Genomic DNA, 11612 nt, shown 5'->3' with positions numbered 1-11612 from the left:
GATTAAGGAGGTGCTGCCGGAAGCGATCAGCATATTTCAGCCATCCATTTGAATATCTTTGTGATCCTTCACCAGGTTTGAAAACTCAGCCCCATCACTAATCTCAGCAAAATCCTGGATGGTCACATTACCTGATCTGATTATTCAGAGGGGGGTGGGGGGGGGAAACCAAACAAACTACTGTTGTTACTCCTTTTGAATAAATGTTGTCATTTCACATGCAGCAATGCTTGCATAAACTGTGGTTGTTAGGCTGATCACAAAGGGTAAGAAATCAGGAAATCAGGTCATCAATATACGGTATATGTTTTGTATGCATATTTTGAAAAGGACTGGGACTTTAGAATGCTGTTGTGACTGTTCCTGTTAATCTCATACATATGGGATAGCTGCATATTCCCACATTGCAAGGGGTTGGCCTTGATGATCCTCAGGGTCTCTTCCAACTCTACAATTCTGTGATTCATACTAATTATGGCAATTGTTGCATGGTTATCAGGAGAGGCCTTTGGGGCAGAAACCAAGCCCCTACTTAGGGGGATGAGGAGGATCTCAAATGGCTGTCTACTGCATTTTGAAGTAAGGGAAGTAATGCACATTGCCATCTAAAAATACATTCCCATAAGAACAATAAGCCTAGTAATTAATATTACCTAACTGCACCATCACTGGGCATTTGAGGCCCAGCCAAAACCCCAAGAGTACCTGGCAAACAGGAAGCTGTGTGGCTCTCCCGTTACCTGTATCACAACTGTCGCAGTTGCAACAGCTCCCAGGTGTGGAGAAAGTGGTTTCACAGGCTTGCAGTTCCTTGCTGGGGGCTGTTGTACTCTGTGCAAAATATACCAACTGTACACCAATTTGGGCTTGTTATGCATGCTTATTACACTCCTTTTGGGGTGGAGGAAGATTAATACATGGAAATGGTGAATGAAAAAGGATCAAGCTTTCCATTTCAGGATTATGAAAGCATGCATACTTTTCTATAGCTTAAAAAGATGGAAGTTTCCCCATGGATCGAAAACTAAATTTTTCTGCAGCGCAGCTTTTACAAATGAACTATGGAATGATGGAAAATGAACTACAAAATGAACAACAACAACAAGAAGAGAGCCTTGGGGGTCCCTCAAGACTAATTTATTATAGCATAAATTTTGGGGGACTAGAGCCCTCTTCATCACATGCAGGAAGGATAATCCATGCAGGGTGCTGGTCAGCCAGTTTACACATGTAAGCTGATAAAGATCCACTGTCCCTATTTAATCCACAAGTGATAGTGTTAAATCTCTTTAATTATAATTCAGCAGTTTTACATTTCAGTTTCCCTTTGTTTCAATAAGGTCATTATACCAAATAAGGATATTATACCAAAAGCAAGCTGGGGAACATTTCAACATTTCCTTGGGAAAAGGGCCCTGTTCCCACAGGCATACAATACTTAGCACCTGATAACAGTCCAACATCAAGTGATGACTTGCACAAGCTGGAAGGTTCACAGCACACAAAAGTTCTTTACACAGTGCATAGTTAAACTATGGAATTCACTCCCACAAGAGGTAGCAATGCTACCAACTTGGATGACTTTAAAAGATATTAGGCAGATTTATGGACCAGCCAATGACTACTAATCCTGGTGACTATGTTCTTCCCTCCACAGTGGGAGGCAGTAGGTCTTAGAATACTGAGTGCTGATGCACTCAGTTTCTGCTTACAGCCCCACTGAATTGAATGGGACTTACTCCCAGTAAGTACAGTACAGTACAGGCTTATTAGTAGTGCACATCCTTTGCATGCAAAAGGCTCCAGGTTCAATTTCTGACAACTCTAGGTAAGGCGGGGAAGGACCCTGGTTTGAAATAATGGGAGTGCCGCTGCCAGTTCGTGTAGACAATATTGAGCTATAATGACCAAGGGTCTGGTTCTGTACAAGTCAGCTTCCTAGATCGCCGATCACCAGTTGAATCGCCGATTGCCACGCAACCACAAAAAGCACCGTATTTATGCATGAATTAATGGGAGAGCGCCTGTTCTGCAGACGTGGAGACCAAGTCCAGTCACGGACACTGTCCACAGAAGGCCGAAGAAGACCCCTGCCTGAGAACCAGGAGAGCCGCTGCTGCCAGCGAATGTTACTCGCCCGAAGGCAGCCCCCTCTGTTCTTGAGGTGACGTCGCTTATCGGCCCCCAAAACAATCGCTGCTGCTTGCACTGCCCAGCTCGTTCAACATTGCAGACAGAGCCTCGTGCTTTGCGTAAGCGAAGCGGTGGCTCTGGCAGGCAGCAGAAAGACACTCGGCTCTGGCAGGAGGGGGCGCAGGAGGGCGCGCGCGCGGCTTGGAGAGGTTGGATAAGGCTTGCACCGCTGTCCCCAGCGCACGGCGCACGGCGGCTTTAAGTGGCTAGGGGAACGCAGGGCTGCTGCTTTGGCAGCCGCTGTGGGCCGGGTGGAGAGATCCCTCCCTATTTAGCCACTCCCAGCGGGCGGGCCTGGTCCTCCCCTCTGCTGCCTTCTCCGGCGCACGGTGACTCTGCAACCCTTTCGGTTTAGGACGCTCCGGCCGGCTGTAGTGCGCGCGCGGGGTCTACTCGGCTCCAAAAGCAGCAGCAGCAGCGGCTTGACAGCGATCTTGCCTTGCGGGTGGAAGCAGCGCCCCTCGGGCCGCTGACGAGACGCCGTTCGACTCCGAGTCTCATAGCATCACACTACCCCGGGGTGCTTAGCTACTCGCGCCTGGCGCCCACCAACCATGACGCTCAAATCCAGCCGGAGTGACAGCGTGAGCAGCATGAGGACCGCGCTGTCCGACCTGTACCTGGAGCACCTTCTGCAGAACAGGCCTAAGGCCGAGGTGAGAGGCGCTTCTGGAGATCGGGGCATGCGGGGGTGGCCCGTGGGAAGACGTGGCAACGGCCGCTGAACGCGCCGTAGCGCTGGAGGTGGGCAAGCCCCTCCCTCCCGCTCATGTTTAAAGCAAGGAGCGGGTTGTTACCTTTCCGATGCTGGGCGGGAGGCCCCCACCCACCCACGTTGTCCAGTTACTCTATATGCTGATCGATGCAAATGCATTGCTTGCCTGTTACTTAACACATATCCCGTTGGGGTGGATAAATTTGGGCATGGACTAGGGTGGCCCCAACCGGTCTTGAGTTTTATGTGACTTCGCAAGTGAGACTTCGGGCTGCAATTCTGAAACTAGAGAGTAAACGCTGTTGCACGCAGTGGGGTATACGTCCCGTTAAGCATGCGAAGGTCTGCCTATGCCATTTGCGTTACCTGGGTACCAGCAATGCTATCTAGGAAGCAGAATGGACCAGCTTAGGCCAGCTGATGCACGCGGGAGATGTACTTTTGAATCCACCTTTTAAAAAAAAAAAAAAAGGAACGTGGGGAGCTTCTGCCTGATGCGTTGACAGACCACTGACCCCATGCAGTTTGATATCACCTAAGCAGAGTGGCAGGCATGCGTCCTTCTTCCAGCCTTGCTAGAGATGCGGTGGGATTGAATTTGGGACCTTCTGTATGCAAAACAGGGAAGAGCTGCAACTTAGTGGCAGAACAACTGCTTGCATGGAGAAGGCACCAGGCTGAATGCCTAGCACTGACTGGGAGAGACCCCTCTCTGAAATCCTGGAGAGCTGCTACCAGTCAGTGTAGGCAGTATTGAGCTAGATGGACCAGTGGTCTGACTCTGTAGACAGCAGTTTCCTATGTTCCTGTCCTCTGTCACTAGGCTAGTTCCCTTTGGAAGTGGCAGAGTCTGGTGGGACACGATTGTCTGTGGGATCCAGGTGATGATAGATTTCCCTCTTCTACTTTCATTTCGAATAACTCCAGTGATTTTTGCTCTTGTGGTGGCTGGACACCACCACACTCCTTGCAAGTGGCAGAGGACAGTTGTTTTAAGTGGGTTACAGTACATGGTCTATTGGGGTGCTTCTCAGTTTCATGCTTTTTGGCTGAGATCTGAACACAGTCCCTTGCGTGGAACCAATGTTTTTTCTGCCTGTGCTCTGGGGTTTCTCTTCTAGCAATAACTCTGATACATTGGATTGAAAGCTGCTGTGGAGGATACCCCATTTTTTTCTAGAGTGGCACTTTGGAAATCAGTTGGAGAAGACGCATTGGGAAATTTGACCTCTGGACACTTTCGACTAGAGCAGTGTTTCCCAAACTTTTCCAGGTGTTTCAGACTACAATTCTCATCATCCGTAGCTAGCAGGACCAATGGTCAGGGATGATAGGAACTGTAGTCAAAAAACAACTGGAGACTCAAGTTTGGGAAACCCTGGACTAGAGCTATTCCTTGAAGCAAAGGTGCTGAGATCTGCAGAACATGTTCATGAATGGCTAGTCAGAACAGAATAGCCAGCTGTGGAGCCATCCAGGTAAACAAGAATGCCAGGACAGATTGGGGTAGATATGCTATGCAGCTCATGCATCCTGCTGCAAACAAGGGCCTCTTGCAAGTTAGATCTCTTTGACTGGCCCTTCTGTGGCTTTCCCTTTGCAAACACCACAGCGGGGGACAGAAGTGTGAGGACAGACCTCCATCAAAGAGGCTCATGTGCAGGTGTGCAAGGTGTTCCGCACATTGGAAAAACATGAAGTGCTGGGTTACTGTTGCTAAGTTCATAGATCATTCAGACAATTTGAATGTAGTTGGTGGAAATGTGGCTCTCAATACACTTTTTTCTTTCTGGAACTGTTATAGCAAGTACATTTTAAGGGAGACCATGGAGACTGACCCTTTTAAGGGAGGGGGCTTGTTTTTTGCTTGCTTTTCTCTTGTTGCCTGTGTGTCCTCCTCCCTTGTTGCCTATTGGCAAGCTAATCACAAGTATTAAGAGTCTGGGGGCACAGCTGCATCTTTCAGCTGGTCATCTTGTCCCTTTGCTTCTGAGTAGAGCCTGTGCGTGTATTGTGTATGTGAGAAGGATTCAGTGCTTTACTTCAGAGGAAGTTGTCTCTCTCTCTCTCTCTCTCTCTCTCTCTCTCTCTCTCTCTCTGCTGCAAAGTTGCATCTGGTCAGAACTGGAAGTGGCAATTGGCTTGTGCTGATTTAGCTGCAGAGCTATCCAGTTTGGGGGAAGTGATGATAGGAACGTAAGAAGCTGTCATATACTAGATCAGTTTTCTTTGTACATCTCTCCCAGCACTGCCTATTCTTGCTAGCAATAGCTAGAGATGTGAAGGCCAATAAAGAAAATGAGGGAAAACTTCTTCGGGATTTTTTTCCCTTTCTGTTTTTCTGTGCCTTCACAATCTCTAATATTGGCTCTTCAGAATCTCATGCAGGGCTCTTCCCCACATTGATAAGACTATCAGGGTCTGCTAGACATAATGGCTAACTTCTGCCTCTACTGTTGGGGGATTCACAGGTCCGGAGAATGCTGTTGTACTCAGGTCCAGCATTTGTGCTTTCGAGCAAGTCCAAAACAAGCCAGGACTCCAGGAATCGGGAGCCTGTCGCCTTTCAGTTGCTGTGGAACAACTTCCATCATTCTTGGCCATGCATGCTGGGCCTGATGGAAGTTGAAGTCCACTGACATCTGACGGGCCACAGGTTCTCCCACCAATGCACTACTGTTTCGGCTTTTTCTCTCCTTGCCTCCACACTCCAATCTGTGCTATTTAATATGATTGGTCTGCCTTATGGGGCTGTTGTGCGAATGAGTTCACACTTCTGAAGTGCTTTGGATACTTGAACTTGTTGGCATCTGTCTTCCTTGGGAGACAGTGGAGGAGTGTGCCTTTGGGGGAGTGAAGTCAAACTGTTCGAAGGTTACAGCGCCTGCTGTGGCTGTAGAGACCGATACAGGAGAGACATGTTTTGTTGCAGCTGGAGCAGATGAAAGTGTCCGGTTTTGCTGCTACAAGTGCACCATGGAGTTTCTTTCTTCTGTGCTCCTCCCAGCAGTCATTCCTCCTCTGGTCACTGCTTATGGATACACAACCTGACTATCTCCAGGAACTTGGTTGTCTGTAAGGGATTTGCAGACAGCGGGGTTGAAGTTGCCAGCCTTCCTGTCACATTTGCAGACATCTTTGTAACACAGAGTATTATTAAAAATATATAAACACTTTTTAAAAAAATGCAGTACAAATCTCTTCTTCCATTAATCACCAGCTGCGGCTATAAACAAGTCTGAGCAAAAAAACAATTTAGCATTGCTGCTGGACTCTCACAAGGTTCAGGCCCTAACAGGCTTCTTGGTGTGTGTTTTTTATCCTGGTAACTATCGCTGCTTTTGATGCTGTTGATATACAGATTAGGGGCAGTCAAGGAAAGCAAGTTTCCCCAGCAGGTCTCAATGACCGCAGTGGAACAATAGTGGGAGGAGTAGATACCTCTATGATAGCTCACCTATGTGGCACCAATTCATGGTAAGAGAAGTGTTATCTTGAAGTTGTTCCAAAAAAATACTGGCATGGTACAGACAGCAACTTGGGGAGTATTTAGACCAGGGAAATAGCACGGAAGGAAATGGTTGAACACATCCTCTGTTTGTGCTGCTTCTTCTGTCCAATTTTCCTTCCCTCCCCACTGCCTTATAGCTGCTTTTGAGTTAATGTAAATATGTTGGGAGATCCAGTTGCAGATCTCCTGCATAGTAAGTAGTTTAGCTTGGATAATGTCTAGCTTTTATGACTTGGCAATGGGGGAATTTGGCATTATCAAATCTATGTAGTGTACCTTTTGGCAACTTGCCCATGTGCAACCCTTTTTTCCTTTGAGCTAAAGATACCCAGCTTCTTCGATCTTCTACCACATGACTTGGCATCCTGGAGACACTCATTTTTTGTCACTCTCCTGTGAAAACCTTCTGACTGGTCAGCACCCTCTTTGAACCGTGTGGCAGATGCAGAACTGAAGACAGTGCTGCAAATGAAATCGCCTTGCTGTGAAGAGTAGTCCAGTTGTTGTTTCTTGGGGTTTTTGTGTGATGCTCCTGTTAAATGCACCATTGTTGTATAATGTTTCATGTTTGGCCTGATCTGCACAGAGAATGTCTTTGGATGGTTTGCTTATGATGCCTTAGCTGCGAAAACAGTTGCTGCATGACAGTGGGAGCCATGTGAAGATCCATTTGTCCATAGAATCCAACCGTTTGGTGAATTAAAACATGGCTTGGCAGTTCTATACTTCCATTTGGCAGTGACTGAGGATGGGGGAGAAATAGACTATCATATTTTTCTGCTATATGTTAAAACAGCTCTGTTTCATACAATGTGTAGGTCATACAATGAACTAACATAATTCTAGTCAAACTGGGGAGCTAGAATGGACGCCGTACTGTGCAAGTTACATCTAAAATCATGTGAAATGCATGTCAATATGTACACAGGCATCACCCCCACACATTTTAGATACATTTCATGTTATGCCATGTTCATTAATCTATCTGCTGTGCTAATATTCCAATTTTATTCCATAAATCTCAAGGCAGTATATATAGTATTCCCTGGCAGTCTCTCATCCAGGCAATGAACAGATCCAGACCTGCTTAGCTTCAGCAAGGTATCATGTGCTTTCAAGAGGGTGCATTGCTGAAGTCAACCCTGAGCCATGCTTTACTCTTTCTGCAACCTCAGAGTCGTCCATGACTGGACCTAATGGTCAAGGGTCCCTTTACCTTTACCTTTTTAATGACTTGGAAATAAATAGTCTTGTTAGTGTTTAAATATTTTAATGCACTGCTTTGCATTTGACTGCTTTGTATTATAATGAAACCCTTGATAATGGGAGAAGCTGTTTGTTCCTTTCCAAGGTTTCCATCTTTTGCTGTTTTGCCAGAGCTGCAGAGCATTTCCCGAACTGGGAGCAGCAAGACCTGCATCTGTTTGTTGGATTTACACCTGAGTCAGGTGACCTGACCATTCACATACTGGAGAGATGGCAGCCATTGCCTTTGCTTCTTGAATCTTTTTTTTTGGGGGGGGGACTGAATGAAGCACCATCTTTAAAGATCAAAAGCAGCCTTGCTCATTTCTCCTTTCTTGAAAAAAAGCTGCTGTTTGTTTAAATACCCACCTGAAACTGCACTAGGGTAGCACTTTTGAGTGGTAAATGGCAACAGAGAAAGAATAAAGCACTATCTTTTGCTGCTTTTGCTCTCATAATAGTCACCAAGGCTGCTTTTGGGTTGTTTGGATTTTTTAAAACTGCCGCTAAGATGTGTGTAATGAAAAGAAATCTCTAGACCAGCTGTCAGCTTTGGATACACAGCAAAAGTCCTCGGGTTTTGCTTGCAAAAAGGCAGCAAGAGCTGGCTGCTGCTGCTGCTGCTGCTGCTGCTGCTGTTATAATTCCTTCCTACAGCAAACTTGGATGGTGAATGCCATTAGAAACTGGGGTCCAAATGAGAAATAAGGCGGTGGTATTAGCATAGTCAAGGAAACGCCAAGATTTGCAGAAGTTCCAGAAAACTAACAGAATGAAACAAAAACGTGAACGGTCCCAAACCCTCAAAATACACCACAGAGAAGATAGATCATGTTCATCTGTTATGGAGTACTGGTTGGAAAGAAAATAAGAAAATGGAGAAGTCGTTGGGGAGAGGAATGCCCTGTTTGGAGTGAATGGCTGGCATGAACCTTGAACGGGGCACTCTTGCAAAAATCCCCCTTCCCTAGTTCCCCCTTCTTTTGTGCAGTTCCTCCTACTGTGAATCCCAGTGATAATGTTGTGAAAGTGCTGTATAAATACTAAAGTTTGTCTTGCCTACTCACGTCTGTGAGTAAAAATATGAGGAGAATTCAACATCACTCCTCCCTAAATGTTCTGTTGGCACAAGCATTTCAGCTTGCCCGACGGAATGGGACCTTCCCTCACGTGCTGTTCTAGGGGTTCTCCAAACCCCAACTTGAGGGAGGTCGGGGAAAAGCCCCATTGCACTAGCTAAAGTCCTTACGTGGGCTTCCACTAATGGGACTGGTCAGTTCAATAGCCCATTGGATGCCACCATTTCAGTCTTTTCCACCTCTCCACTGTACCTATGTAGTAAGTCACCAAGGCACTGATTGTCCAGAAGCTTTAATAGAGACCTCCTCGTCTGTTCTTACCCTAGGGTTCCCATGGGATAGGGAACTTGTGGCTCTCCAGAAAAATTTTGGACTATGACTCCCAGCACCCATAACCAGTGGGCCATACTGGATCTAATGGGGGTCCAATGAGATCTGGAGGGTCACAGAAGCCCCGTCTCTATCCTAGACATAGCAGGGTATCTCAGACCATCTGGACCCTTGGTCACTTCCTCAGTAGCTACTATTTTGCTGCTGCTGCTGCTGAATTCTGCTGAGCTGGCCTGTCTCTGACATGCTTTGTTGCATCTGGCAAGTTCTGGGAGTTGTCTGTGACAGCTGTAACCTCATGCAGCTGTTTCCTCCCTTGAAAAAGAAAGCTGGGGGTGGGTGGGTTGGGCACTGGCACAATTGTCTACAATACTTGAGTTTCAGGAAGCCCTGGGAAGATAATCCAAGTGCTTACGGCATCAGCATCACGTTTCTCGGTCTCTTGGCAGAAAAACATATTCCCTTCAGGTCCAACTTCCAAAAGGACAGTCAAAGACTAAACTGTGCAGGAGAAAAACAACTGGTCTGTTTTGGGGGGAGGTCATGATGGGGGAAATGGACTGGATTGTGGTGAACCGGTTTGGAATGCATTTAGATCACGGATGGGAATCGTCTTCTGTCCAAGGGCCACATTTCATTCTGGGCAACCTCTCAGGGGCCGGATACCAATAGTGAGTGGGACCAGAGGCAAAAATAGTGGAGCAGTGGATGTAAATCTCTACTGAGTTTCAAAACATTTTATTTCAGGAGGCCTTTGTACTTTGAATGCTTCTCAGATCTCTGTTTTTTTTTTACATTTTAAATTCTTGGGGCTTTACGTTTTGGAGTTTTAATTTGTTTTTTTCAATTTTGTGCATTATGTATCTGATTGCCCTAAGCCTCTTTGAAGAAGTGAAAAGTGAGATACAGATTTTAAAATAAAATATATAAATAGATATCACTTTTCTACATTAGGCTGATTTGTACACATACGCCTACACCCCTGCCTATACCGGCAAACAACAGGCATTTTCAGAGTTAAAGGGTATGTTCCATACTACCCAAAATGCTCATGGAGATTGGTGTTGGGAAGGGTGTGCAGCCTGGGAAGAATCTTGAGGACCAGATAGAGAGAGCTGCATTTGGAACCTGATTCTCCACCTCTGATTTAGATGGCGAAGCACAGCACTTGGTATGTTCCACAGAGACTCATCCTTATACTTGCCAGAGTGGCACATGCTCTAATTATCTCTTGCTTGGACTACTGCATTGCACTGTACGTGGAGCTACCTTCGAAAGTGACCCAGAAACTACAACTAATCCAGAATGCAGCAGCTAGGCTGGTGACTGGGAACGGCTGCCAGGACCATTTAACACCTAAAGGATCTTCACTGTACATTTCTGAGCACAGTTCAAAGTGTTAGTGGTGCTGACCTTTAAAGCCTTAAACGGCCCTATATACCTGACGGAGTGCCTCTACCCTCATCATTTAGCCTGGACATTGAGGTTCAGTTCCGAGAGTCTTCTGGCGGTTCCCTCACTGCGAGAAGTGAAGTTACAGGGAACCAGTGCATTGGTGGGAAAACCTGTGGCCTGTCAGATGTCATTGGACTTCAACTCCCATCAGCCCCAGCATGCATGGCCAGGAATGATGGAAGTTGTTCTACAACAACTGAAAGACCTCAGGCTCCCCATTTCTGGTTTGTTTTGGCCTTCTCGGTAGTGGCACCCTCCCTGTGGAACACCCTCCCATCAAATGCCAAGGAAATAAACAACTATTTGGCTTTTAGAAGACATCTGAAGGCAGCCCAGTTTAGGGAAGTTTTTTTTAAATAAACAAACAGTTTAATGTTTTTTAAAAAAAATATATGCCAGAAGCTGCCTAGAGTGGGTGGGTTGTGTGTGCTCTTTTGTGATGCTGAGCAGCTGTTACCCCAGCAAACACACTAGAGTTTTGATGCCCTGATCACCAGGCCTCTACTGCAAACATGCCAGGGATTCATTCATTCTTCAAAAGTGAGGCAAAGTTTAAGCTTGTCCGTGCTGTTGATCAAGAGCCAGGAGGTTACAACCTAGAATTGCTTCCCAAGAATTTCAAGCCAAGGAGTTAGAACTGTTTATTGCTCAGGCAAAGTCCTAGCCTGACCCAGAAGGCTTCTACAGTATGTCAGGGGAGTCTGATGGCCGACTAGGGTGGGTGGAGCCACTTCAGAGCCCAGAAACCCTTCTCTGCCCAGAGAATGGAGGCCTCCTCCTGGTTAGAAAGTGCTCTGAAGTGAGTCCCATTCCTTATTGGTGGAGGCCCTTGATGAGGGCTGGCTGCTGCTTCACAGGTGCCTAATTTCCCTGGCAATAGCAGTCAGGTCTGAGAATCTGCCCACCACTCCCACAGTCCCTCAGAGTGTTGTTGCACGACCACCTCTGGGTCATTGTGGGAAATCCAAAATGGAGGGTGGTTTCCCTGCTGCTACATACACTTCTGCGAAGGTGCTTGGGTTTCTGCTGCTCCTCCTAAAGTTGCTGACCCTCAAGGATAAGCTTTGTTGTCCACAAATCCCCA

General features: G+C 46.6%; 1 protein-coding gene across 2 annotated transcripts in view; it reads left to right on the top strand.

Annotated features, from left to right (window-relative positions):
* Positions 1 to 2412: 2412 nt before the first annotated feature.
* The window catches only part of MPP1 (MAGUK p55 scaffold protein 1), a 38914-nt gene continuing 29714 nt past the window's right edge, over positions 2413 to 11612 (top strand). The window contains exon 1 of one of the 2 annotated variants that reach the window (XM_053373849.1): positions 2413 to 2849. In XM_053373849.1, coding sequence (XP_053229824.1) covers positions 2748 to 2849 — 102 coding nt within the window. In that variant the 5' untranslated portion in view covers positions 2413 to 2747. Of the gene's footprint in view, positions 2850 to 11201; positions 11328 to 11612 lie in introns of those variants that run through there. The other variant, XM_053373848.1, reaches the window with a different exon arrangement.

This window comes from Podarcis raffonei, chromosome Z, assembly GCF_027172205.1.
Source record: "Podarcis raffonei isolate rPodRaf1 chromosome Z, rPodRaf1.pri, whole genome shotgun sequence".
Lineage (NCBI taxonomy): Eukaryota > Metazoa > Chordata > Lepidosauria > Squamata > Lacertidae > Podarcis > Podarcis raffonei.
The sequence above is the reverse complement of the archived record's forward strand: the minus strand, read 5'-3'. Positions and strand labels throughout refer to the sequence as shown.